This window comes from Lynx canadensis, chromosome A2, assembly GCF_007474595.2.
Source record: "Lynx canadensis isolate LIC74 chromosome A2, mLynCan4.pri.v2, whole genome shotgun sequence".
Taxonomy (NCBI): domain Eukaryota; kingdom Metazoa; phylum Chordata; class Mammalia; order Carnivora; family Felidae; genus Lynx; species Lynx canadensis.
This window is the reverse complement of record NC_044304.2, coordinates 97,838,564-97,864,264: the sequence shown is the minus strand read 5'-3', so window position 1 is coordinate 97,864,264 and position 25,701 is coordinate 97,838,564. Positions and strand designations below refer to the sequence as shown.

At 36.3% G+C, this 25,701-nt stretch overlaps 1 protein-coding gene across 5 annotated transcripts in view; it reads right to left on the bottom strand.

Moving 5' to 3' along the window:
- Nucleotides 1-25,701, bottom strand: part of PPP1R9A (protein phosphatase 1 regulatory subunit 9A) — a 333,913-nt gene that overhangs the window by 51,258 nt on the left and 256,954 nt on the right. For all 5 annotated transcript variants that reach the window (XM_032592406.1, XM_032592402.1, XM_032592403.1 and 2 more), the window contains 5 exons: nt 22,166-22,321; nt 6,870-6,923; nt 4,053-4,282; nt 2,454-2,550; nt 2,177-2,348 (listed from right to left, as the gene is read on the bottom strand). In XM_032592406.1, the coding sequence (XP_032448297.1) occupies nt 2,177-2,348; nt 2,454-2,550; nt 4,053-4,282; nt 6,870-6,923; nt 22,166-22,321 (709 nt within the window). The remainder of the gene's footprint in view (nt 1-2,176; nt 2,349-2,453; nt 2,551-4,052; nt 4,283-6,869; nt 6,924-22,165; nt 22,322-25,701) is intronic.

Below are 25,701 nucleotides of genomic sequence, written 5' to 3'. Positions count from 1 at the left end.
GACAGTCCACAGGAAGTGGGGAGAAAAGGCCCTGTATTTAAGGGGCAGAAACTAACAGAACTGACGGCAACGGCTGTACCTATCTTGTTGCAGAAAGGTGGGGGGGGGGGCAGGGGGGGAGCGTGGATCTTGAAATGTCAAATGGCCTGTGTCAGGTCCGCAGTTTACTTCCTTTTCCAAACCTCTAGGTCTTCAGCGTTCCCTAGCAACAGACGCAAAGGATCAATTTAGAAAAGTGCTTTCCAGAGCATTCCTATCTAGCTACTGACCAAGCCATTTTAGTTTATGTGATCAAGCAATTGAAATTCAAGGAGATTTATCACTGACTGTCCTCGGCAGCAAAACTGGAAGAGCGCCACTTGATATGTATGCTGCTAATGTCTAAGATGACTGATTCTACCTCAACCGCACAAGCATGGATTGGTTTCAGTAAGAATTAGTAGTCTCTGCATCTCACTGTGAACCGACAGTGTTGCTAGGGAAACTGATAATTATGTGGCAAAATGGAGGGTGTAGAATAGGAAAAGGGTTCAGAAGAAATATAAGGTTTTGATCCAAAGCAGCGTGTTAATAGTATAGTTTGTTTATCTTCTGTAGTCACATAATTTAATAAATAACATTAATTATATGTTTGAGAAGATACAGATTTCTGAATTGAAAGAAATGAACAGAAATGAATTGAACATTGGAAAGCTACTGGTTACTGATCATACTTGGTGCATGCCACAGTAGAAATACATGTTTGCTACAAACTACAATTTAATTAAAATACTCAAAAAGAAACTAATTTTTTTCTGGCATTTGTCTTTAGAAATCAATCTTTATAGAGTTCCAGATACAAAAACCAGAATCCTATAAAAGCTCTAATAAATTTGCTTTCATTCACCTCAGGGACTAAGTCATATAACCTCAAAACACATATTGGTGTGAAGAAAAAAGATGCTTTACTATTTTTATATTATACAGAGTAAAGCCAACCCAGAGACGCTGAGTGACCTTCCCGAAGACACACAGGTCTTCAGTTAGCGGTGATGCTGGTGCCAAATACTCCTCTTAGAGCTGCCCAAGAGGCGTCGTGTGCACGTCATATTTTATCAAGGGAAAGCCTCGCAAAAAGATATAAATGCAGTAAATTGGTCTCAAATCTCTAGATCTCACTCTGAAGGAAGATGTCCAACACTTTTCATTTTTCATGGCTACGAGTTTAGTTCTAAAAGTTCATTAACTTGTGTTAATGAGCACTTGTGTATCAGGAAAGTCTCGTTGGAGACATTTTAATATGTGAGAAAGATCATCAAAGAATTAAATAGGTCATTAGTGACAGTTTTACTGCATGGCAAATCACCGACTGTAAGCTGTCTGTCCTAAGATGACAATGCTAATTCACAACATTGTTTTATTTTCGCTTTTTCCAAGGACCACTAGGTACAAACTTGAAAAGATGAAACCAAAGGTTTTATATACTCCTGTGTATTTATCTTGATAAATTTTTATACATTTTCTAATTTATAAATATACCACAAATATTAAAACATTCATTCACATTCATATACACACAACCTACGTATGGATGTATGTCTGTGCAAGAAAGTAAGTGACTGATTTATGGTAGGTATGTAAAACAAGACAAACATTTACAACAGAAAATGTTTCCAGCGTTTCTATCTTATTTGGTCTTTGACAGGGAAGAATGGGAAGTGTATATAAGGACACCAAGGTAAAAGCATAAAACGATACACAACTTCTTAACTCAATGAATTCCAAGTACCAGAAGTAGGTAATCAGCCTTCTGATGTTAGGAAAAAGATCTTCATTCTAATAACTTAAAAATCGTAAGCTTTACTTAATACATAAGTAGTATAGCTTCACCCAACGGGGCGAACTATCATTTTAAGGTAGTTTATTTTTTTAAGGTAGCTTATTAAGTCTATCAATTTTATGATGGCTTAAAAACACTTGGCTTGCCTTAAGTTTCAATTTTGTTATTTCCTTACATGAAATCATTGAGTTTTGATAAAACAAGAAAGAAATAATAGGTTCTTATTTTGATAAACCTTTTTTTCTTTCCCATGGCAGAAAAGATTTTTCAACTTTTAAATCTCTGGGAAGGAAAAGAAGAATATAAGCCAAATTTTACAGCCATTAAAAACAATTTTTTGTGGTAGGTTAAACAAACCTTGACTTAGGCCATCTTGACAAGATGTCTGCTTGACCTCCAAGTTCTCCATGGTATCTCCTTTAGAGACTTCACCAAGAGATGTTCTTCTCTCAAAGATGTTGTTGTTATTGTTAACTTGAGTCCCATTTTGCTTCAGTAGTCTGAACACCTCAGCTTCCAAATCTCTAATCTAAGGAAAAAAAAAAATCCATCCATGAAACTCTAAGCCAGCACTCCTCTCCAAGTACTAAGCAAAACCATCCTATTCCTTAGTAGTCCCAAGCACATAACTCACCCGTACTTGCAGACCTTGAACTTCCACAAGATGAGCTTTTTCCAAATCTTCTATTTTCTTTCTTTCTGCTTCCTGTCTTTTGATGAAATCAAGTTCTCTTAAGAAGAAAACAAAAGATCTGATTGCATCAGATACCCAATAAATGAGGAAACGTGAACATTCTTATTTGAAGCAATAAATGGCACAGTGGGATAAATAACTGGACAGCTATTTAAATAGACAAAACTCAATCATAGTTAGAAAAAAAAGGTATCTAGTAATGAAAGCAAATAAAATATTTTAATGGATCTCAAAGTAAGGAAAAATGCTTTGAATCTGCTTACTGTGATTTTCATTTGTAACTCCTGACTCTAGAACACCCAGACAGGTCTAGAGAGAAGCTACTGGACTAATGACCCACCTTGGGTAAGTTTAGTGGAGATAATTACACATCATGTAGTTATAATTCCACACTTACAAAGTCATATGCTTAGTAAGCTGATAGAACTGGATGGTAAGAGTTTACAAAAGATAATTATAATTTTCCTTTTGTGAATGACAGTGGCAAAGGGTTGGGTGGGTCAAAAACACTGCAAGGGGGAGGAGGGGAGCTGTCGCCTACACACCTGAGGATAATATGGGGAGAGGGAGAAAATATCTCCATTTTGAGAGCCTGGACTACAACCTGAAAATTTGGCAATGCTTGTTATAAGGTTGTTTCATGAAATAAAATTAGGTATAATATTTTTGGCAAGAAGGGTTAAAATAGTGATGTACTGAATTCATGATCACAAAGGGTAATTTCTCCCTTTTTAACAAACATTTTATAGCAATCTCCTTTAAATATTAAAAACATTCTTTCTGTGATAGGAAATGACAGAGACATTATGAATCTTATGCATACACTTAGCTTCTAAGGCTTGGCATGGGGAAGGGTACCGGCACTGCTTTTTGTTGTTCTAACTGGCCAGAAGTAAACTGATGAAAAAATTCCGTAAAAATTTCCCTGAAATGACACCAAAATCCAACAGAGGGAAGCAAAGCAGCGTGAGTGTGGAAAGAGCTGTTGAAATGCAAAAGCAGAGTGTAGTGCCGGGACTCTCCTTCTGCAGGGGACTGAGGCCCTTGTGTTTTCTCTCGACAGCTGAGAAAGAGAAAATGGCAGGGCAGGGGGTCTTGCTAGTCAGTATTGACACCATCTGAAGTGGGAAAATTCTGCAGTTACTGATTCTAACAGAGACAGAAGCAGCCTCATCAAGGCCCAATTGCTGCTCTCTCTGTATGTACGGTGGGTGTGCGTGACTTCAACTGGGCTTCTTGCTTCCTGGTCACAGAGTTGTTTCGAAAAGGACAGAAATTTAAATGTTTTCATAGTTACTAGGAATGACTATCAAAAAGAAATCCAGAGATAACCGACTGCCAAATAACTGTAAAATAAACAAAATATTATCTTACATGAAAACACCATAGAAGTGATTTCCAAAACTATGCTTTCTAACTATGCTTCTTAAAGGGATAACCAAGATTATTTTTTCTGTTCTACTAAATGTTACAAAATGATGGGATATACACCTTCTTTAGATGCACACATCTATTCTTTAGTCATTAGAAGCTGCTTACTTTTGTTGAAAATCCTTGATCAATTTCTTTGCCTTGTTGTATTTCTTCTCCAAGGCCTGATACTGGCTTTGAGTCTCTTTGAGGTGCTCGTTCACCGTGTGGCATAACGTCTGAGCCTCAATCCAGTAACTCTCCAGCTTCAACATTCTCTCTTTATTTTCTTCTATATTCTGTTGGAGTTGGGTTTTTTCTAGTTCCCACCTCACTTTCTCATTTTCTGCTGCTTGCAGCTGGAGAAAGCAAATGTCAAGATAAGGATAATCTGGGTATTCTGTAGCAAAAATCCTTCATGTCTTTATAGTATGTTTTAAATTAAGTTCTACTGTCACATATACTTAATCATCTAGAACCTTGAGATGAGAAGAGCAAGTCGTATTTGCAGCATTTCAGAAATTATAAAATGGTAGCCTTGAAAATTGAAATGCTTGCCCAAGGTCACACATCTGATAAATAATACAGCCTGGATTTGATTTCAACTCCCATGATCTTTCCATCATACCATGTGGTTTGAAATTCTATGAACAGTAAATAAATAATGTTTTAGAGTCTGACTGATTCTATCCGATGAACTTCAGTGTACTTTCTTTTAGAGTTTTTTTCTTCATATAATTACATATAAAAAAATTAACTAAAAAGCGAAAGGGGGAGACGCATGCTGAGAAGGAGAGAAGGGCAGAAGTACAGTTTGGCCTAATAGTTATGAGGGGAGGGGGTGTCTCTGGAGTCATTCAGTCTAGAGTTGAATCCCAGTTCTGCCATTATTGTTGGCCTTTAAACCTTAAGCAGCTAATTCAAGTTCTCTAAGACTCCAGTATATTACCTATAAGACAGAACTGTGATGTAACACAACGCCATACTTGGAACCGCTCCTGGCCGTAATCTGATAAATGTTAGTTATCTTCACTTCGTTTTTATCCCTTTTAATAATATGATGGCATCCTTTATTTCAATTGACATGAACATAGTCTGTAGCTCATTATTCTGCTGACAGTGTTCTGAATTTCCAGAGCCTTATAAGCTACAATTTGCATGAAAGTATAAAAGATACTGAAAGTAAAAATATAAATTATTGCTGAATTATTTTAAATCCCTCCTGTGAAACAGAAAGGAAGCTTTCTGTGTTTCTGCTTCCAGGGACTCTTAGGAATAAGATAGTAAACTAGTCCAACCCCCTTATTTCTACAGAAATTCAAGTCTGATCGGTTAGGTGAGGGGTCAAAGGTCATTTATTCACGATAACTGACCTTTAAACTAGTGTTTTACCTATTTCACATGCTTCTTTTCAAATTCAAAAGGATGCAGAGTTATTATCAACTAACAATTTTCAAAATCTAAGACATCCCCAAACCATACCACATTCAGCAAATACATATATATGTATATATATGTATATTGTAAACTAAATGCATTGACAAAACAGATTACAAAGTCAAAAATAAAAAAAATATTTCAAAATTAGGAATTCAATTTTCAACATGGATATAAAGAGTCATAGTAAAATAAGCTACTATAAATATTACATGCCAATATAATAAAGAACAAAATACAAACTTCTTATTTATAGGATTTTCTAAATTAAATGTTTTTGGTCTAACATATAAGCTTTGTTAAAGCACTTACAATGCACAGGGGAAATCTTTCCCCCTCATAATAACCGACAATTTTTAAAAAGTCTATTCTTCCATTCTGTGCTAAGAAACAATAGCAATTTAAAATAGGACTAGGTTTTTACTGCATCTTTTATTAAGCAATGTTTTGTATTCAAGTTGTTTATTTATCAACCACTACTAATTTAAAAATGATTATTCACAGAGCTTGGCTGACACCATGAATGATGTATAGACATGTTTTGACTAAGGAGCTACAGAGTTATTAGCTGAGAATACCATTTAACCAAAATAGCCCTGCTAATTCATCTCCATTTAAAACACATGGAAAAAACAAAATAAGTGTTCAGCGTGAACAGGAAAACAGATCATTAGTGGTGAGGGAGAAATCATGTCTTAATTTTTAAAGGACCATAAAAACAATAAAGAATATTATTTTAAAAGTAATTCAAAAACATTTTTAAATCTTTGAAATGACATATTTGATAAAATTAGACACAATTCTAGTAATTTACAAGTACCTTATAATTCACCAACTAAACATGCCCTTTTGAATCTTGTATTATTTCATATGTAAACTAAGAATACATACTCCCTTTATCAAGAACTGTTTTTTTCCCACAAATTTAAATAACACAAACTAAACTTGTCTAAAAATTTCCAGGAACATCTGGCACCTCAAGTCAATTATTCACATATTGTATTAAATTCCATATTTAATTAATAGAACTGGAATTTTTTTCCATGAAAAAGAATGTTACATTAAAATACATTGTCTCTGATGAATAAGCTAAAAATAAATAAATGATTGAACCTACTTAAAAGAAGATAAATAAAGAGAGATACAACCTAAGAGCTTGGATGATAACAGTATAATTAGCGGTCAAATGTAATTCGGATGCTAGAACCTTTAACAATATTTAACCTTTGAGGAAATCTCAGAGGGAACCGGCCACATATGTGCAAATATGTAAATATGTATTTTTAAAATACTGTGCTCTTTTCACGGAGGGAGTACGGTGGCACTTGCCCCCTCGGGGTAGGTGTTCTCGCTGGCAGGTTTGTCTACCTATCTAACAGTGGAAATGAACCTCTCACATCTGTACTCTTTCAAATGCACAGGAACAAATCCTTTAGTCCCAGGGTTGAATGTAGTCATAGCATCCAAAGTTTCAAAAGCACAATTCAAACACCATTTAATGGTGCTTACCTTGGTCTTCAATTTTTGAATCTCTGCTTCTGTAACTGCATGTTTGATTTGCAACTGAAAATTGAAAAGAAAGAAAAAAATCTGAACTAAGAGAGTGTATCTATATTTTTTAAGCCTCAGCGGCCAGAAGAATACCTTATCACACAGCAGAAGGCCTAGAAAAGCGCTGCAATGCAGCAGGTTGTAAATTAAAATGTCTGGTGTGTAAAATGACTCACTAGGTGCAAACTAACGAAACACAGGGTTTATGGCCCACATTCCCTAACAGATTAGGTTACGAATTTAATTGCTCGGGGACCAAAGAAAAGAAAACACATTTTCTAGCCCCCTTTGCAGCTCTTCCTTTCCGATCTGAGTGTCAAGGAATTGTCTTGGTGCGGAGAGTCTTGTGGATGTCACAGTTCAAGCAGGCAAGTCGGCCCGAGGCCGGGTGAAGATCCGATTCCAAATCTGGAAGAAAGATGGCGCTATGGTCCCGCGAGCCACACGCACAGAAGGCCGAGCAGCTCCCACACCGCTCTGGCTGGCAGCTGTGAGGCGGTAGACGACGGTGCCGCGGTTCCACAGCGACATCGGTGATTTTTTTTTTTTTTTTGATTGCTGGAAAGGTAGAGATCCAGATTTCACTCCTCCGAAAACCGACTCCTACTGAGGAACCCACACCCCCAAAAGCTTTGGCTACATTTTATCAGCATGAGAACCACCATTTACATTTGTTTTGCTTCTCCCCTCCCCCCACTTCGTTTTCTCTGTAAGGATGAGAAGAACAAACAAAATATTTATTTCTTTAAGGAATAAAGAAATGCACCAAAATTTACACACAAAAAAAAAAAACCCAAAACAATTCATGGGTTGAAAGTCTTTTTTTCTGAAATCCTCGAGGCCAGATGATTTTGGAATTCAGAATTCTCCCACTTTCAGAAAGGCAGTAAGCTGCATTTTCCATAAATTGCACATTGTTCACAACTTGGTCTGTGGAGGCAGTCTGTGATCAAATACACGAATATTTTTGCCACCAAACATAGGTATTTCTCATTAAGTGTGGTATACAATAGCATCCTGTTTCAGTCAGTTTTACTACCAAATGAGTTAAACTTGCCACAAAATTATTTAAAAAATTTTTTTTAATGTTTATTTATTTTTGAGACAGAGACAGAGCATGAACAGGGGAGGGGCAGAGAGAGAGGGAGACACAGAATCTGAAACAGGCTTCAGGCTCTGAGGTGTCAGCACAGAGCCCGACGCAGGGCTCGAACCCACGAACTGTGAGATCATGACCTGAGCCGAAGTCCGACGTTTAACCGACTGAGCCACCCAGGTGCCCCAACCCACAAAATTATTTTAAACAGTTTTCAGAGCATTTTGGATTTAGAATTGTACCAGAAGGACTGTAAATGTCTAATATTACCATAATCAAATACATCTAAGGTTTTATTACTAGAAAAAGCGAGTCAGTTGATGGAGGGATAGAAACGTGCACCTTGGAGGTCACGACACCTCATAAACCTCAGCTCTCTTTGGTGTAACCTGCATTTTCCTAGTTTTCACCCAGCTAGTAGGGCATATGGGAAGGATGGAGAGGGATGCTCCTTCCTCGGGTCTCCTGTTATATTGAAGTCCCTAAGGTCTACACTGCTATAGCTCTGTCACTGCTCTCCGTCTTGGGGGAGATCTGATCTCCGGATCTGAAGACTCCTGCAGTCTTGCCCATGTGGCTCTTGCTCCTCTCATCCTTATTGGTTCGTAGGGGCTTCTGTGCACCAACAGTCTCTAAAGAGGAAGGATTCTCTGTGCTGCAGTCATTCTTTTAGGAGGCCCCAAACAGGCAGTCCTAGCTCTCTCAGTTTCTCTCCACAGACCTAGTGGCACAATGCTCAACCTACCAACCTTTAGGAGTTGCTCAGAGCAACAACGTGCCTAGCAAGTGCTGCTCCAAAATCATGGCAGCTCCCTTCCACCTTGCTCATGAGTTCTGAGCTTACCCAAAGTCCTAGCCTGGATAAATCTCTCAGGACCTGACAGTGTCAGGCAGCCCGGCTCAAACGCTCAGATACTCCAGCTATGAGCCCTACAGTGAACAATGCCACTGCAGAATCACCGATGCTTATATTTCTGGACTCCCTTTACGATGTGGAAAGCTAAGGGGTGTAGATACAAACTGACATTGTTGCCGTGAACTGCTGTTAAAACCACAACTAAGAACTTAGATCTCTGGTTCCTGATCCAGTGTCATTTTCCTTAGAAAATAGGATTAATTCAGTATCCATTTATTGAAGAGCTGCTATGCTATGAGGAAAAACTCTTTCCCCTTCTAATAAATATTAGTGCTAATCTCCCTCACCAATATAAACTAAAAACCAGAAGTAGCAAAATACTTAGATATTAGACATGCCTCACGCTATCAGAATTCTTTTCCACGGAGATCTTATACTTCAGTGTGCACACATGGGCATCCAGGAAATCCATGTGTCTAGGTGATTTTGAAGGATCTGCAATTGTTAGTGACAAGAACAACTCCTTGATCTTTCTACCGTGGCCAAGCGTGAAGAGTAGTTAAGTTAGACTGCTGGGATTCATCTCAGGCCTACCATGAACTAGCTACCTGATGCTGGAAAATCACCGAACCTCTCTTACCTTCATTTTCCTCAGCTGGAAAATGCAGTTCCTCATAGGTCATAACCTTCTTATTGGAAGATTAAATGAGATAACCCATGCAAAGCTTTTAGCACAGTGGTTACAAGAGAATAAGACCTCCAAAGTGATCCAACACTAAGACAAGCATGATTTTAAGAACCTAGTTTTTTTTTTTTAATTACCCCAACACCAGTTCTTAGTTAAAAGTGCTAAAAGCTACAAAATGTCACACCTGAAATAAAACAAATACCTCTGGTTCTGTTTGAAGAGTAGCAAGAAATCAAAAGGGCAGATTTTACGACAAACACCGCAACCATGGGGAAGTGCCAGATTTTATTTTCTCAGTGGTTAAACTCCCTTCCGCGTAGGGTAACCAAGTATATGGCATGCAACTTTGGGACTTTGGATTTTCTTTGTTCAAATTGTTGTGACGGCTAGTAAACTGCTTCCCTGGGGCCTCGCTTCCCATATGAAAAATGAACATTTTTCATTTTCCCAAGGCTAGATGGGAAGAAGTCCAAGGCCCTTGCAAATACTACAGGTGTGACATTTACGAAATGAAAGAGCCTGGAGATGGTTGTCATGGTTGCAGAGTCTAGTAATTCTTGTCTCAAGTGAGTATTTTTATTCCTATGAATGCATATATTAGCTTAATCCACTGGTGTGCAGGACAAACCCAGGTAAAACTGTGAACAGCCAGGTTGATCTCTGGCTACCCCACCCTCCCATCTCACCAAAACAGATTGACAGAAGAGAGTACAACTCATTACCAATAAAGTGAGAACACTGACTAAAGCTTGCACTGTTACTGAGTACAGTTGAATTCTTTCGATACAGGAAAGTGGAACGAAGTCTGTAAATTCAGACGTCATTCAGAAGATGGACAAAAGTTTTAGTGCAATGTTTTCTTAGTATTCACAAGGCCTAAAATTATAAACATGTGATTATTTTAAGCCTGTATGTGTATTAAGAGAATTTCTGCAAGTCCATCTCTATTAGCAGGAAAAGCATGAAGAACAAACTAATTGAACTTTCATTTTTATACAGGAAGAAACTGTGGTCAGTAGCACAAGCTGCAGAGCTAGTAAGTGTCAAGGCCAGGCTTTGTACATTTTAGTCCACGGTTCTTTCCACTGAATTTCTTACATTTGTGGGACCCCTTATCTGTTTTATTGTTGTAAATAATAAAAGGGAAGGAGGACAGGCACTGTCCACCTCATTGTTCAGATGGGGTCAGAGGCTCGGAGGCTCAAAGAAATTATGTGGCTTCTTCAAGTTCCCAGTAGAAGCAGGAGCTGGAGTGGAAAATATCTCAGGTCTGACTCTCCCTACTTGTCTTTCCCCTTTCACCAGGTACCTAATCAGCTTTGGGATACACTTTTCATTTAATCTTCACAAAAACTCTGAGGCTTGTTGTCATCACTGTGACCTCCCAATTGAGAAAGTACTACTCCAGCTGGAAACCATGGATCACTGCTGGTAGTCTCTGAGTGTTCTGACAGGAAATACAAAAATGGTGCTTAATCAGCTGCTGTGATTATTCATGGAACTTAGGAAGAAACAGCTCTCTCATTATTCAACTAGCATTTACTTAATGAGACGATGTGCTGGGCTACTCTCTGAGGACACAAAAACATGACACAGAATCTACTCTCAAAACACTGTAGGGAGACTAATAAACACGACCTCCTGAGAGCAGTTCCCAGGTCACTCTGAGAGAAACATCACAGGGACCCTGCTCTGACATGGCCTGATCAATCTTTTATTCCCATAGCCAGGTCACATGACCTTAGGCTTTGGCCTCTTATCCCCACTTTGGCACATGGGCAGGATGAGACGGAGATACCTCCGTTTCATGGACAGAGGAAGAGAAAACCGCTTTTCAAAGAGATGAAGTGACTTGACAAAAGAAGCACAGTTGGTGGACAGCGGTGTTTCCTTATTCTTGAGCAGGTCTCTCTCCATGCGCTTAATAACCTTTCCAAAAGACAGGTCCAGGGGTTCGTCCATCACTGCCTGAGACTGGTCAGGCTGACTGACTGGAGGGACAGGAAGTCAACACGGCTGGTTAACAGAAACCCAGCCTGAAACACCTGTTGGAATTCTGGGGCTTCGGAGAATCTAGGTTTTGAGAAAACACTTGGGAAGCGAGGATATCAGTAAAAAGAAAAGGTGAAGGATTGCAGATCAGTGTCTTAGCTTACAAGACCAATCTCATCTCTTCTGTCATCTTTTAACATGAATACCGTGGAAGTCACAAATAAACATATGCATCCTACAGAGAACAGTAGCTCTTATATAACATTCTGCAGGAGTACCTGCTGTGTATATTTTGTTTCTTTCTTTCAAAAAGATGAATCCAGAGCATGAACCATATCACTGAATCAATATAATTTGAATATAATTGCGCTAGAAATAGAAACATCCTCATACAGAAATAGAAATGGTAAGACTAAACTTCTGTACTTTCTTTACCTATCCTGTGTAAGAACAGAAAACATTTTTCTTTAAAAAGTGGAAAATACTATATTTGCAGCAAAGATTTTAAGGCATCCCTAGTGCTAGAGATTTTATAATCAGATGACAGCAATATTCTCTGTTCTTATTTTACAAGGGTGAGACAATAAGTGATATTTGCACAGTACTTTATAAGTGTGGTTTCAGCACCAGAATCAAAATTTTTAGAATTATCTTTGTAATTATTTGATTGAAGTCTGTCTTATCTATGCCAGGGTAGGCTCCACAAAGGAAGGAATGAGAGCTGTTTTTGCCTATACTTGAGTGTTATTAGAATGAAATTATGCCATATTCTTTTATAATTTCTGCTCAAAGCTTTACATACGGTACCTATCTTTACTTTAACAAGTGTTTCCTCAGGGAATAGCTGATGCAAAATTAGCTGAAGTTGGGTGATTGAATAGTATAATAATCCAATCTGAATGATAACACTAATTGCAGCATATGTAGCATAGGGTGAGCTACTCCAACAAGCTCACTCTCCGAGTAGGTATTCATAAACTAGTTATTAATGATGTAGGTGAAAATGGATGTAGGTGAAAGCATGTAATTACAGTTTCTTTTTAAATAAATATCTGTTGGCTACTAAGTAAACTATTTTATATAAAGTATTTTATAGTTTCTCTACATGATAATGGAAAGTTCCATAAAGATAACTTTATATTATTATCTAATGCATTTACAACTTTCTCTAGATTATTTTTCATACATTCTCTGTGCCTTAAATAAAGTGAAATAGTACAATATTTAGACTCCAATTTTTCCCTCAAGACTCCCATGACTTCTGAGGAGGAATGTGAAGGAAAACACTGGACAAGGAGTTTAAATGTCTCCTGACCAGCAGTTTCTGATTCAGCGCCTTCCTTCTTCCCACTAAATTTCCAGTGAAATACATTAAACAAAAGAAAAACTCACAGCTTCAAATGGACACTAAACCTAAAAACATCTGGTACTAGAATATGAAAAAGTCACAAAGCTGAATTTAGAAAAACTTATCCAAGCTTCCATCCAAAGGAAGGAAGATGATTTGTCCATCCTCAATGACTGCTGGAGATCCGGAGTCCATCCAATGAGAAAGTTGGGCAACCTCTACTGCCTTTCCCAGGAATCGTCCTCAAACAAGGTTTGCCAACTCTCTCAGTATTCCACATCCATTCAGAACGCAACTACTAGAATAGGAAGAGAATGCAGGAAGGTGGCTGAAGAGTGGCACACTGCATATACATGCTCCAAAGTGGAGCAGTATAGATAGAGGTGGTCAAGTAAGCATTTTGAGAGCAGGGAATAATCTTTTTTCCCTTTAACTTAGAAAACTGAGTGGCAAGATTTAGAAATATCTCACCTAAACTCAGAGAACTACATTAGATGATAGACCGCCAGAAAATAGCAACCGGACCAGAAACTAGGCACAAGACACACAGATATGTCCTCTTGATGTGGGACTAGAAATGAGATGCATAATTTTTTTTAAGTTATTTATTTATTTTGAGAAAGACAGCAGGTGAGTATATGCAAGCAAGTGGGGGAGGGGTAGAGGGAGAAGGAGAGAATCCCAAGCAGGCTCTGCACTGTTAGCAAGGGGCCTGATGTGGGGCTTGAACCCAGGAACCGTGAGATCATAACCTGAGCTGAAACCAAGAGTCAGAGGCTTAACCAAGTGAGCCACCCAAGTGCCCCTGGATGCCTAATTTAAAGAAGTAGATGGCTGCTGACTATACAGAAAGGCTTTTGTCTCATTTCCAGATAAACAGAGGAGAAAAAGGCAAACTTCATACTATTACTAAATATTTCAAGTGCAGGTAGAGAGAATATCAACTTGAAAACTCAAATAAGTAAGTAAACTGGAAGAATGATGTATCCCGTAAGTAAAAATATTTTAAGGTAACTCTCTAGAATACTGGGCTGGAGAGAAAGTGAAAAACCATGAGGAATGGATGGAGAATAAGGAAACCAAAAATGTAGTAAGAGAATTAAGTCATATTAGAAATGTTAAAATGCATAAAGGAATTTGAAGTAAAAAGCATATTTAATGCTACAGAAAATTGAATCATTGATATGACAGAACACGTTTGAGAACAACCTCAGACAGAAAAAAAAAGAAAAGAAAATATGAACAAGATAATTAATATAGAACACAAAATGTTTCTAGAAAAGAAACAGCAACAGAGAAAAAAATAACAGAACTAAAGAAAATATTAATCAACTAAAACCAAACCAAAACACAAACATAAAACAAGAAAAGCAGATTAAGAGGGAAAAAAAATCAATGAAAGGAGGCCTATTTCTAAGAAATTATGATAAAAATTTAAAGTACAAGGCTAAAATAATACAAGCATCCAAATGCCAGATTGGTGTTACACTTTTCCTTTACAACATGCAATGCTAACTCAAAATAGTGAAGCCTGCCCTACAACACTGTCAGGAAAAAAATGTTGTGAAGCAAAATATTAAGCCTAACTAATTATCATTTCTATGTCATAACAATTAGATTTTTTCCATTCTCAGTATGGGAAGCTCATGAAAGCTATACCTGCATAAATACTTAATAAATTACTTAAGGATATACTCTGAGAAATGAGAAATTCTGATGTAAAGAGACTAAGAGTTGAAACCAAGTAAACTAAGAGTGTAACTATTTGTTGTATGTATCATTATAAAGCTAATTGAAAATATGTAAGTTTTTAAAATGTGACAATTGTATTTCAATAACAATCTTGTCTTAGAAACCAATACTGTATCAAAAATATTAAAATTATATTGTTTTAGAACACTCAAAGGGTAGTTTTCTTCTTAACTTTGAAAATCATAGAAATAGAGATTTTTTTAAAACTTGAAGATAATCCTTCCTAAAAATCAATAAACATAAAGGAAACATAAAGCATAAATGAGATGAGATAAATTAAACTTTGATAATTATAACAATTAATTTAAATTGCTAAAGTTTCTTATTAAAAGAGCAGACTCCAAGATAACATTTTCAAAATTTACAATAAAACAAAGTATTTCAATTAAATTTACATGACAAAAGTACACATGTATATAAAAGTATGTTTATCCAGCAACTACAAACAAAAGTAGATTAGTAACATCAAACAAAGAATACTTAAACACAAAAAAACCTTTGAGTCATATTTTATGTGCTTTCAACATAACATTAACATAGATAATCAAAGCTATTAGGCACAGAACATAATGAGGTGTAGTTTTACTATATGGGTCTCAATTTACTAGGTTAAATAGGAAAAATGACAAGGATACAGAGGGTAGAAAACACAGTATTACTTTTATCACAAATACGCATATCAATCTATAACAAAAGCACCACTTTTTAACAAAAATCAAAACTTGTAGACAATATTATCTAACCACAATGTAATGAAACATTGGATTAATAATAAAAAGTTACAAATTAAAACCTGTTTCCTCAATTATTTAAAAAGAGAAAATAAAAACAATAAAAATAAAAAATATAGACTATTTGCAAAATGATGGCAACAAGAAGAATGCACACTGAAGCTGAAAGATGTTGCCAAAGACTTAGCTAAACAAAGAGGGATTCATAGTTTTAAGTGCTTTCATGTTTGAACAATTAAGTATTAAGGTAAATTCAAAATTTATTGTCAGAAGTTAGAATAAGAGAAATCAGACATTCCGAAGGATAACAGAATGATGTAATTAATAAAAAAATAAAGGTAAAATGACTGAATTAGGTAGGGGCAAAATGGCCAGGGTAGTGCAACATCACACACTAACAAAAGCTATTTGCTGCCTTTCCTGGATGCAACTTTGAAGATGCCAAAAATGAAAAAAAAAAAAAAAAAAAAAAAAAAAAGGAGACTTGATAGGTGTCAGGGTCTCATTCATCAATTAACAAAAAAACTTGTAAGAAACACTTAAGAAACAGAAAACAGGTGTTTCCAGATGTGTTTGGAAAAAATGAGTATGAAGCAAGAAAGTGTCTATAACCAGGAATGGGAGACAGCAATCTAATTAATCTTTAATCTTATACATATGACCTGGGTAAACCTGCATCTGCAAATAAAGCAGGGACACTTTATTCCATTCTTCTGAAGTTTAGACACCCTGGCCACTAACTTAACCTTTGGTGCCATGTGGTAAAGTAGTAGCACCAGGATAATGGTGAATTAACATCAGGATAGCACTGAAATCCCCGTACAGTTAGGAAGAAGTGTAAGTGAGGTGGAACTAATTACTTTGTAAAAGGCATGCCTATAAACATAGGTAACTAAAACTCCTGAAATACAAAAAAAATTGAAGAGAGAAGGAAAGGCAGAGGAGAGTACGCTATGGCTATTATTTTGTTAAATGGGAGGCACAGCTACTGATCTGCATTCTATGTTACTAGAGGAAAATAACCTATGACTGAGTCAAAACTACTCATGTGTAACCTCTAGAACAGAATGAAAATGTATAACTTTTAAGTAACAGATAAAAATTTGATGTATGTGTAATAGCAAGTAGGTAAAAGATAAAAAAGAAACAAGAAGAAAGTATGAAAATTGAAAAACATAAAATAAGGTGGCAGCTCTAATATTAAAGTGATTACAGTAAATGTAAATGGGTTAAACTCATGAATTAACTGACAAAGACTCCCACAGTAATATTAAGAGTAAGATTTAAGAATAGGTTGGCTAAAGGAAACACATTTTAACAAAAGGGTATGAAATGGCTAAAACAAAGATAGAAAAAATAGATGCTGTGAAGCAAATATGATGCAAGAGAAAGGCAGTGTTGAATTTGTACTATCAGACAAATAAAATTTGGGGTAAAATGCATCATAAGGGACAAAACAGATGTTACAATAAATCAAAAAGTTGTAACGATCCTGATCATATATGTAGCTAATATCAAAGATTTAAAATATGTGAAACCACAACTGATAGAATTATAGGAAGGAAAAATAACTATAGTTTGTGATTTTAACATGTGCTTTTCAGAATTTGTAGATCAAGCAGACAAATCTAAGCCATGCTACAGAGAAGAAATGTATATTTCTACTATTAATAATATTTACATAAATGAAAAGCATATAAATTCCATACCCAAGCACAGAATACTTGTTTTTTTGCATACATGAGGACTATTTAAACAAACTGTTTATGAATTAAGCTACAAAAGAAGTCTTGAGAATTCTAAGTAGCTATCATATGGAACATGTTTTCTGACCAGAATGTGATAAAGTTAGAACCTGATAACAAAAGAAGAACAAAACAAAGTTACATATGTCTGGAAAGTAAAATATACCACTAAATCATTCTTATATTAAAGAGGAAACCCCTCTTTTATATTAAAGTATTAAAGAGAAATTACATCTAAATGACAATGGCATTCTAAATGTAAAAAAATTGGAACATGTAACTAAAAATGAATATTTAGATAAAGTATAGCTTTAAATATATTTATCAGAATGCAAGAGTTATCAAAAATAGAGTACTAACTACAATTGATCAATACCAAAACAAGAAAGAAGGGCAAAAATAAGATACTGGTAGGAAATAACAAAATAAGTATTTTTAATTAAAAAATTAGGCATGTAAAGGCAAACAAGATAGATAAAAATTCTAGATAAAAAAACTAAGAAAATATTCAAATAAAAAAGAAGAAAATAAGAATAATTATAGATATTAAAGATTTCAGTACTTAAGAAGTATATTGTAGATCAAAATGTTAGAAAATATGAATGCCAGAGGAAATATATAAAATTCTTGAGAGATGCAAAATACCAAAACTGGCCCAAGAAAAACTTGAAACCTTGAAGACAGTAATGGCTATTATTATAAAAGGTTTTTAAAATCTTCCTCCACAAAGGCACAGATGGTTTTATAGCTGAATAATAACAAACTTTCAGGGAGCAGAAATTAGTTTTATGCAAGTCATTAAGTCTATCTTATAAAAGTCATTTCTAAAAATAGAGAAATTGAGAAAACTTCTTAACTTATATTGAAGCTAATAGAGAACCTTTGTGGCAGCTTTTGATTAATCCACTCTAGTTAAGATCTTCTGTTACTTATAGCTTGTGTAACTAATAGAGGGTACGATAAAATATTAGAGAGGGCCAGAAAAAAAAGACTTCAATTAAACAGATACATTACATAAATGTGGATTAAAAGAGTCAATGTGATAAAAATGCCAGCTCTCTGCAAGTTAATTTAGTAGTTTAATGTAATTACAATAAAAATGCAAAGAAGTTTTTCCAAGGGAACTAATAAAGTGATTCAAATGTTTTCTTGAATAGGTTGAACACTACCAGAATTTTGAAGAGTTAGATGAATCTGATTTACTCCATCAAAATTCAATATATATTCTAACAGCATTGTACCAAAGAATGAGAAAACAGAACTGATTATAAGGCCAAAAGTAGTCCAGAGTGCAAAGGCACCAATTCTGTGGATAATAATGCTGGCCTTCCAAGCAGAGGGAAATGCATAAATGAGTGTTGAATAAAAGTGCCAGCTATCTTGTCAACTACTTGGAGAAATTAAATTAGGTGCCTGTCTTGAATTATACAAATTACGGTGTATGCTTTATACCACTGATTCACCAAATATTTAACCACTAATTATATATGAAGAAATATGTGAAAACCTACAAGAGCAAGCAAAAACAGAGGAGCATAGAGGCTGGTAGAAGATAGGAAATTGGCCAAAAGTAGGACTGATTGAGATAATGTCAGTCTAATACGTTTTGCTCAAAGAGTACAGCATGTGCTTCTGTTTGATATAATGTAATCGAGAGAACTCTCTGTAACAGAAGACTTTGTATAGACTCCAATACACATGACTCTCCACCTCCACCCCATTTGTATGGAATCTTGTGAAAAATATCTAGTGCTGTAAATTACTTGGACATTTATGTTAATCACACAAAGAAACTTAAAACTGTGAGAGTGGCAGTGTACAAGACACAAATGCTGAGATGGAATGCCACACAGCTGATATTCAGTGGCCATCTCCTGAAGAAATGAATATATTAATCTGTTAAATATATCACAAAAAAGAATACAAGAATTAGAAGTGAAACAATGTGGTATTTCCTTAATCTTGAGGTGAGGACAAACCTCCAATTCTTAAGAACCAAAATTAAAACAAAACTACAGATTCAGTTACTCAAGCTAAAAATAAATCAGCTGTGTTACACAGAATGGGTCCAGATTATGCAGTGGCATACACCAAAGTCAGCAGTCATTTTCCGTAAAAAGCCAGATATCAAATAATTTAGGATTTGCAGGCCACATGGTCTCCGTGTAACTCCTTAAGTTGGCTATTATAGCCTGAAAACAGCCACAAACAATAAATAAATAGATGTCCATGGCAGTGTTGAATAAAACTTTATTTACAACACAAGGCAGTGGGCTAGATTTGGCCAATAGGTCATAGTTCACCAACCCCTAGGTCTAGATCATGCGGTTGTCTGCACAATGGTGTGCACACCTCAAACAATATTTGCAGAGCATTGACTCCTTGGCTCAACTCAGAAAGTGGGAGATATAACCTTCCATATACTATTTCTGCTTTTTATACTCTTTAGCTCCCATAAAAGAATGTGGACCCAACTTCCAGCTCAATCATCTACCAAAAAGTAGGGCCATACTCAATTGGCAACATGGGTAAGCTATATTACAGGCCTTTGCCCAGATATACTACCTTGATTTCACTGCCTCAAACCTGGATTGAGAGTTACAACATTCCCGAAGATGTTTTTTAAAGAACAAGTGGTCCATCTATACTTCTAGATAATCTGTATTCTTGGGCCAAATTGGAGCTTCAGAGAAAGAGGTCCCTAGATTACCTCTTCCTCCCACTCAGCCGCTTCCAGCAGAACTTTGTTTTTCTGCATTGCTCTTTGAAGATATCTGTTAATTTAGAAACCCTTTGTAAGAATTGGCCCTAAGATGGGCATTGCTACTCCTAATGTAAAGGAGCATTGTGATCATTATAGAATAGTGTACTTCATTTGTCACCAAGGGGTTTGTATCTGATTTAGAACTAGGAACAGTCATAAATCATCTGGAAAACCCATATATTTTGCCTCAAGGACTCTGTGTACTATACAAATGGAAATGGTTCAACCTGACAAATAATAATAGGTGGAAGAGAAATGGGCACTCTCAACACACTGGGTGGCATAAATAAATTTCTGTGTCACTGAGAAAAGCCATTTTGGTGGCAACTTGGTATTAAGTACCACAAGTTCCCAAAATACTGATATTCTTTGATTGAATAATTCCACTGTGAGAAATTATCCTAAGGATAAGTACAAAAATATTTATTGCAGTGTAACTTTTAATAATAATAACATTTTTAAACTCAAAACAAAGGAAATGTTACAAGACAAAAATTAAGTAGATCAGTAAGAGATCCATATAGTGAATAAACATCATTTATGGATGAATATTTGATGACATGGGAAAATCCTAATAATGCAATTATAAGTATCAGGAGTAGGAATTTAACATAGTATATACTGTATAATCATAAATACCACAAAATTGGGATCATGAATGATTTTTTTTGTTTATACAACTGTGCATTTTCCAAAATTCTATAATAAACCTAAGAGCTTTTTTTTTCTGAACAAAAATTTACATTTTATTTAAAAAAATTTTTTAATGTTTTTTTTATTTTTGAGAGACAGACACAGCACGAGTGGGGGAGGGGCAGAGAAAGAGGGAGACACTGAGTCTGAAGCAGGATCCAGGCTCCAAGCTGTCAGCACAGAGCCCGACGTGAGACTTGAACCCATGAACCGTGAGATCATGACCTGAGTTGAAGTCTGACGCTTAACTGACTGAGCCACCCATGCACCCCAAAAATTTACATTTTAAAAGTACATTCACTTTGTTATTGGTCTCACAAGTATAAATTTATCATAAGGAATTAAAAAGGTAAGTCAATATATAGGACACGGATAGGTATAACATCAGAACATATAAAACTGACCTACTTAGACGATACATCAGACATTATATTTAAAAAAAATTAGAAATTATGAATGAAAGAAAATTAGAAATTAGAAATAAAATTAGAAATTACAAACTTGCAATTATCAACATTGTTTTTCATGTATAGGAGAACCTTTTCTTCCAAAAGGTCAAGTCCCTAACAGGCTGGAAAGAAGGAACAATGGTTTTCAAGCCTCAGTGCTTCAGGGTTATTGTGGGGAAGCTGTAAATAATGACACACTTGCCTTCAATAATGGAGGATGTTCCCTGAAACAATGAAGAATAAAATGCTTGGGGACCCATTCATCACTGTCTCTGTTTTACATGTTGGAGTTCTGAGTAGCTAATTTCGAAGAAGAAGAATTTATGTGGTTGCCTGCATTTGCCCTTTCAGGATCCATTTTTGGCCCTTTTCTAATAGTTCCTGCCTCAGGAGGCTGACCTCTTCAGACTCCTGCCTGGGTTTGGCCAATAGGAGGCAATTGCAGGAGGAGAGAAGGGGCTGAGTGTATATGACCCACCCTTATCCTCAGGATGTAGTTTTTAGCAGCGGCTGCATCTTACAAAGATGCCCTTCTTCGAAAAAAAAAAAAAAAAAAAGGGAATCTCTTTTCCTCTTTTCCCACTAAAGCCTTCTTTTGGGAAGAAGTTGGAACAACAACTTCCTGCTGTTGCCAGTCCCTGTGCACCTCACCGTCCCTGGGTAGTTATATTAATTCTGTTCAAGGTTCATTCATTAAACTTTAATTTCTTCAATTAAACTCCTTAGGTATGTCGTCTGATTCCTTTTGGGACCTTGTCTATTTTAAGAAAAGAAAAAAAAACTTTCTTAGAAATCACTGCCTTAGAAGAGAGCTTATCATCAAGTCCCCCAAATTCTATAAAAATTTAAAAAATACAACCTGAACTTATCATGAAAACCAGACATTTAAGCTACAGCTTAAAAATATGGAACAGACAAGCTGTAAGCTATCACTACGACAGATAATAAGCATTTAAAAATTAAGGACTGTGGAATGAGATCTACTTAAATTGTACCTTGAAATTCAATGAGATTCAAGACAACCTGTTATCAAAAGGTTTTCTTTTGAAAACGGATTCTCAATACATTTTTCAAACAAAAATGTAAATTTAATAATGAAATGGACATGTATAAAAAATAGTTTGCAGATCAGCAGCTTACCTCTTTGAACTTGTGACTGAGCTTGCTTGTGTCCAGGTCTGATGGGGAAAACATGTCCTCATTCTCAGGCAGCTCAAAGACTTCAATGGCCATGTCGCTGCCAGGAAGAACAGGTCCTACCTCATCCTCTTCTTCATCTGTGGCATATTCTCCTGTCTGAAAGGAAGGGGATTTCAGAAATGGAGCCGTCCTTACCCCAGGTGGAAGTGGGTTATTTGAAAATATTTTATAAAAGGGAAGTAAAATATGTCACCAAATGCTGAAGTGTAAGTAGGCTTTTAAGTCAAGCATGCCTCATGCAGCCAATGTTAGAAACAGTTGTTAGTTCAAAGATCTGAAGTGACATGTCTATGCCATACATAAGTGCATTCCTAAAAATGTAATAGCCATCAGTAGCATCTTTAGTATAGCAACAAAAGTTGTTTTCAGTCTAAACATTTGATGGTTTTAAAAAATAAAATTATATTGCTAAGGAAATAAGTAGTTCCTTTAAATTCCCACCACTAAGTGGATAAGTCACCCATTACTGAGAGCAGGGAAGAAGGAAGAGAAGATCAAAAGATTCACAGAGCTGGAAAGGACCTTAATTAAGCCTTACAAAGGTTTAGTAGATGAATTCTTCTAAGGTTTAGAGTTCAATCAGTTGTTTTGTTTGTTTGCTAACAAACGTGTTGGTTAGCAAGTGACCGAAAAGAAAGCCACAGGTTTCTAACTCACAGCCCACAGACGTGTACGGCTTTGCCTGAACAGTATTTTGATGAACCTTAGTATTTTGTCAATGCTAAATAAAAGATTCACATGAGATTCTAGAGTTCCAGTTTTCCTGGAGAAAGCAAAAAATCTGGCAAAATGGGCATGTTGCAACATGAAAACAACTGGCTGGTCAGCAGCGGCTGTCCCCTTTTGGATGGGTCCCACACCTTCAAATACACAACTTTTACCACCCCGTGTTGTTCCATGCTGTTAGCTCACTCCGTGGTACCCGCAGACCCCTGTGAGTATGCGAGTTCATGACCCCTGGAATAAATGTTGCTCCACACCACTAACTTCCTTAACATCATTAGAAAGTAGCTTCTCTCCTGGCAGCACTGGGATATGAGACTCTAATTCAAAATAATTATTTGAAATCTATACCTTATGATGTAACTTTAAGATAAATCACTGAGTCACAGGGTCAAAAAACAAAGTTCATTTAATTTGCCCCTGTTCTTTCAGGTAGTATTACATTTAATACATGAAACAGACAGGAATTCATATTGCCTATAAAAACACTTTCATAAAGTGTGTGGAATGATCTATTCCTTTGATTAAATAGGCTTAGCATCTGATTGCTGTTTTTTTCTTTTGGATCTTTACTATATTCTTCTTGCTAACACTGAAATTCTATTTCTCTTACTGTTTTGCACATGAAGAAAGTCTGGTCATTTACTTCAATGGAATAATTCTTAATGTCTGAAAGACCATTATTAAATTGTCATTCTGACTTCTCCTTTCCAAGTAAAATAACTCTGGTTTCCTCATAGGTCTCATTCTCTGTTCTTGTCTTGGGCCCATACTCAGACTTCTCTCTTAGTCCTCCACACTTGTTTTATTTTTTTTTAATGTTTATTTTTTTATATTGGGAGAGAGAGAGACAGAAGGAGCAACAGAGAGAGAGGGAATCCTAAGCAGGCTCCCCACTGTCAGTGCAGAGCCCCACACGGGGCTCCATCCCACTAATCATGAGATCATGACTTGAGCTGAGATCAAGAGCAGGAGGCTTAACTGACTGAGCTACCCAGGTGCCACTCCACACTTGTTTTAAATTGTGGGGCCCAGAAGTAGGTATGATTCCCAGTAAGGAATCTGAGGGCCATTCACTAGGATAAACAAAGTGCCTCAGCAACCTTCAGACACTAGTTCTCCACATGGAGGCTATGACAGCCTCAATTTTGGTGGCATTTGCACAGAAAAGTAAACTTAAGTGATCTCTGTATGACCTAGTGCCTCAGTACTCAGAACCCCAGGGCTCTTTAGAAACCAGTCTGAAACTGTGTAAATCATAAACACCATTCCAAGTGTCTCTGGCACTGGCAGGAGACAGTAGCTGAGCAGTGGGGGCTGGTGATTCCAGGTACCTTGCACTTATTGGTAAGATTAAATCATAGAAACCTTTTTTTAAAAAAAAAAATTTAACATTTATTTATTTTTGAGAGACTGAGAGACAGAGCATGAAGGGCAGAGAGAGAGAGAGGGAGACAGAATCTGAAGGAGGCTCCAAGCTCTGCACTGTCAGCAGAGAGCCTGAGGCGGGGCTCGAATTCACGAGTCATGAGATCATGACCTGAGCTGAAGTTGGACACTCAATCAACTAAGCCACCCAGGTGCCCCTAAATCCTAAAAATCCAGATTTGGTATGACTTCCTGTAAATTAACTCATCTCCTATTTATTCATGTTTTTAGAACCAATAGGTACTTTGTAAATCCCAGTAATGTTGATTAACAGAAGTGTAGTAAGGCTGGTAAGTACACAATCCTGACACCTTGCCAGAAGTTTTGGTTTAGAGACATTAGACTTGTTTTTAAACCTAATTACAACTAGCAGCAAATCCATGCCTTTATTACAAAGGCCTAAACCGGGGTGCCTGGGTGGCTCAGTCGGTTGAGCATCCAACTTCAGCTCAGGTCATGATCTCATGATCTCATGGTTCATGGGTTCAAGTCCCACGTTGGGCTCACTGCTGTCAGCACAGAGCCACTTTCGATCCTCTGTCCCCCCCTCTCTCTCTGTCCCTCCCCCGTGCGCTCTCTCTGTCTCTCTCAAAAATAAAATAAATATTAAGAAAATATAAAGGCCTAAAGCAGGTATATAAAATGCACTTCTACATCATCGATTTGATGGATTTCCTGAATGACTCAATAAAATCTTAAGCTAAATTTAAAATCTGATGACAATGTGACACATTACAAACATAAAGTTGGAATGAACAATTTGATTTCCCTTTGCCAGCTTGAAAATAGATACTTTTTCACTACATGTAAGGGAAAGAATATAAACATGTGCCTAGAACGGGGCCTGACATATAATAGGATCTCAACAAATATTTTTAAAAGAATATACTCAAGAATGCCAATTGCATTTGCTTGGTAATACCTATAACCTCTTAAGGGGGTTTTCAATCATATAAAAGAAAAGAAGACCCTGTTAAGTCATTTGTTACGAAGGCAGTATTCTGTCACATTTATTATTTTTTTTAATACTTCTTACAGTGAATAACAGGATTAGGGTATATACAATATATGTAATTCTTATCTCTAAGTATAGTTCTGGCTTTGTCATCCATTTTAGTTATCAAAATTACCATCATAAATGTAAGTTATTAAGAGAATTCTTCCTCTTGACTCATTTTTTTTTTACTTTGCCAATCTTCTCTCCTCAGTATACAAATTATCTGCAATTCTGCTGAAATTCTTTTTTTTAATTAAAAACCTTTTTTAATGTTTATTTATTTTTGAGAGAAAGAGAGGCAGAGCACAAGCGGGGGAGGAGAAGAGAG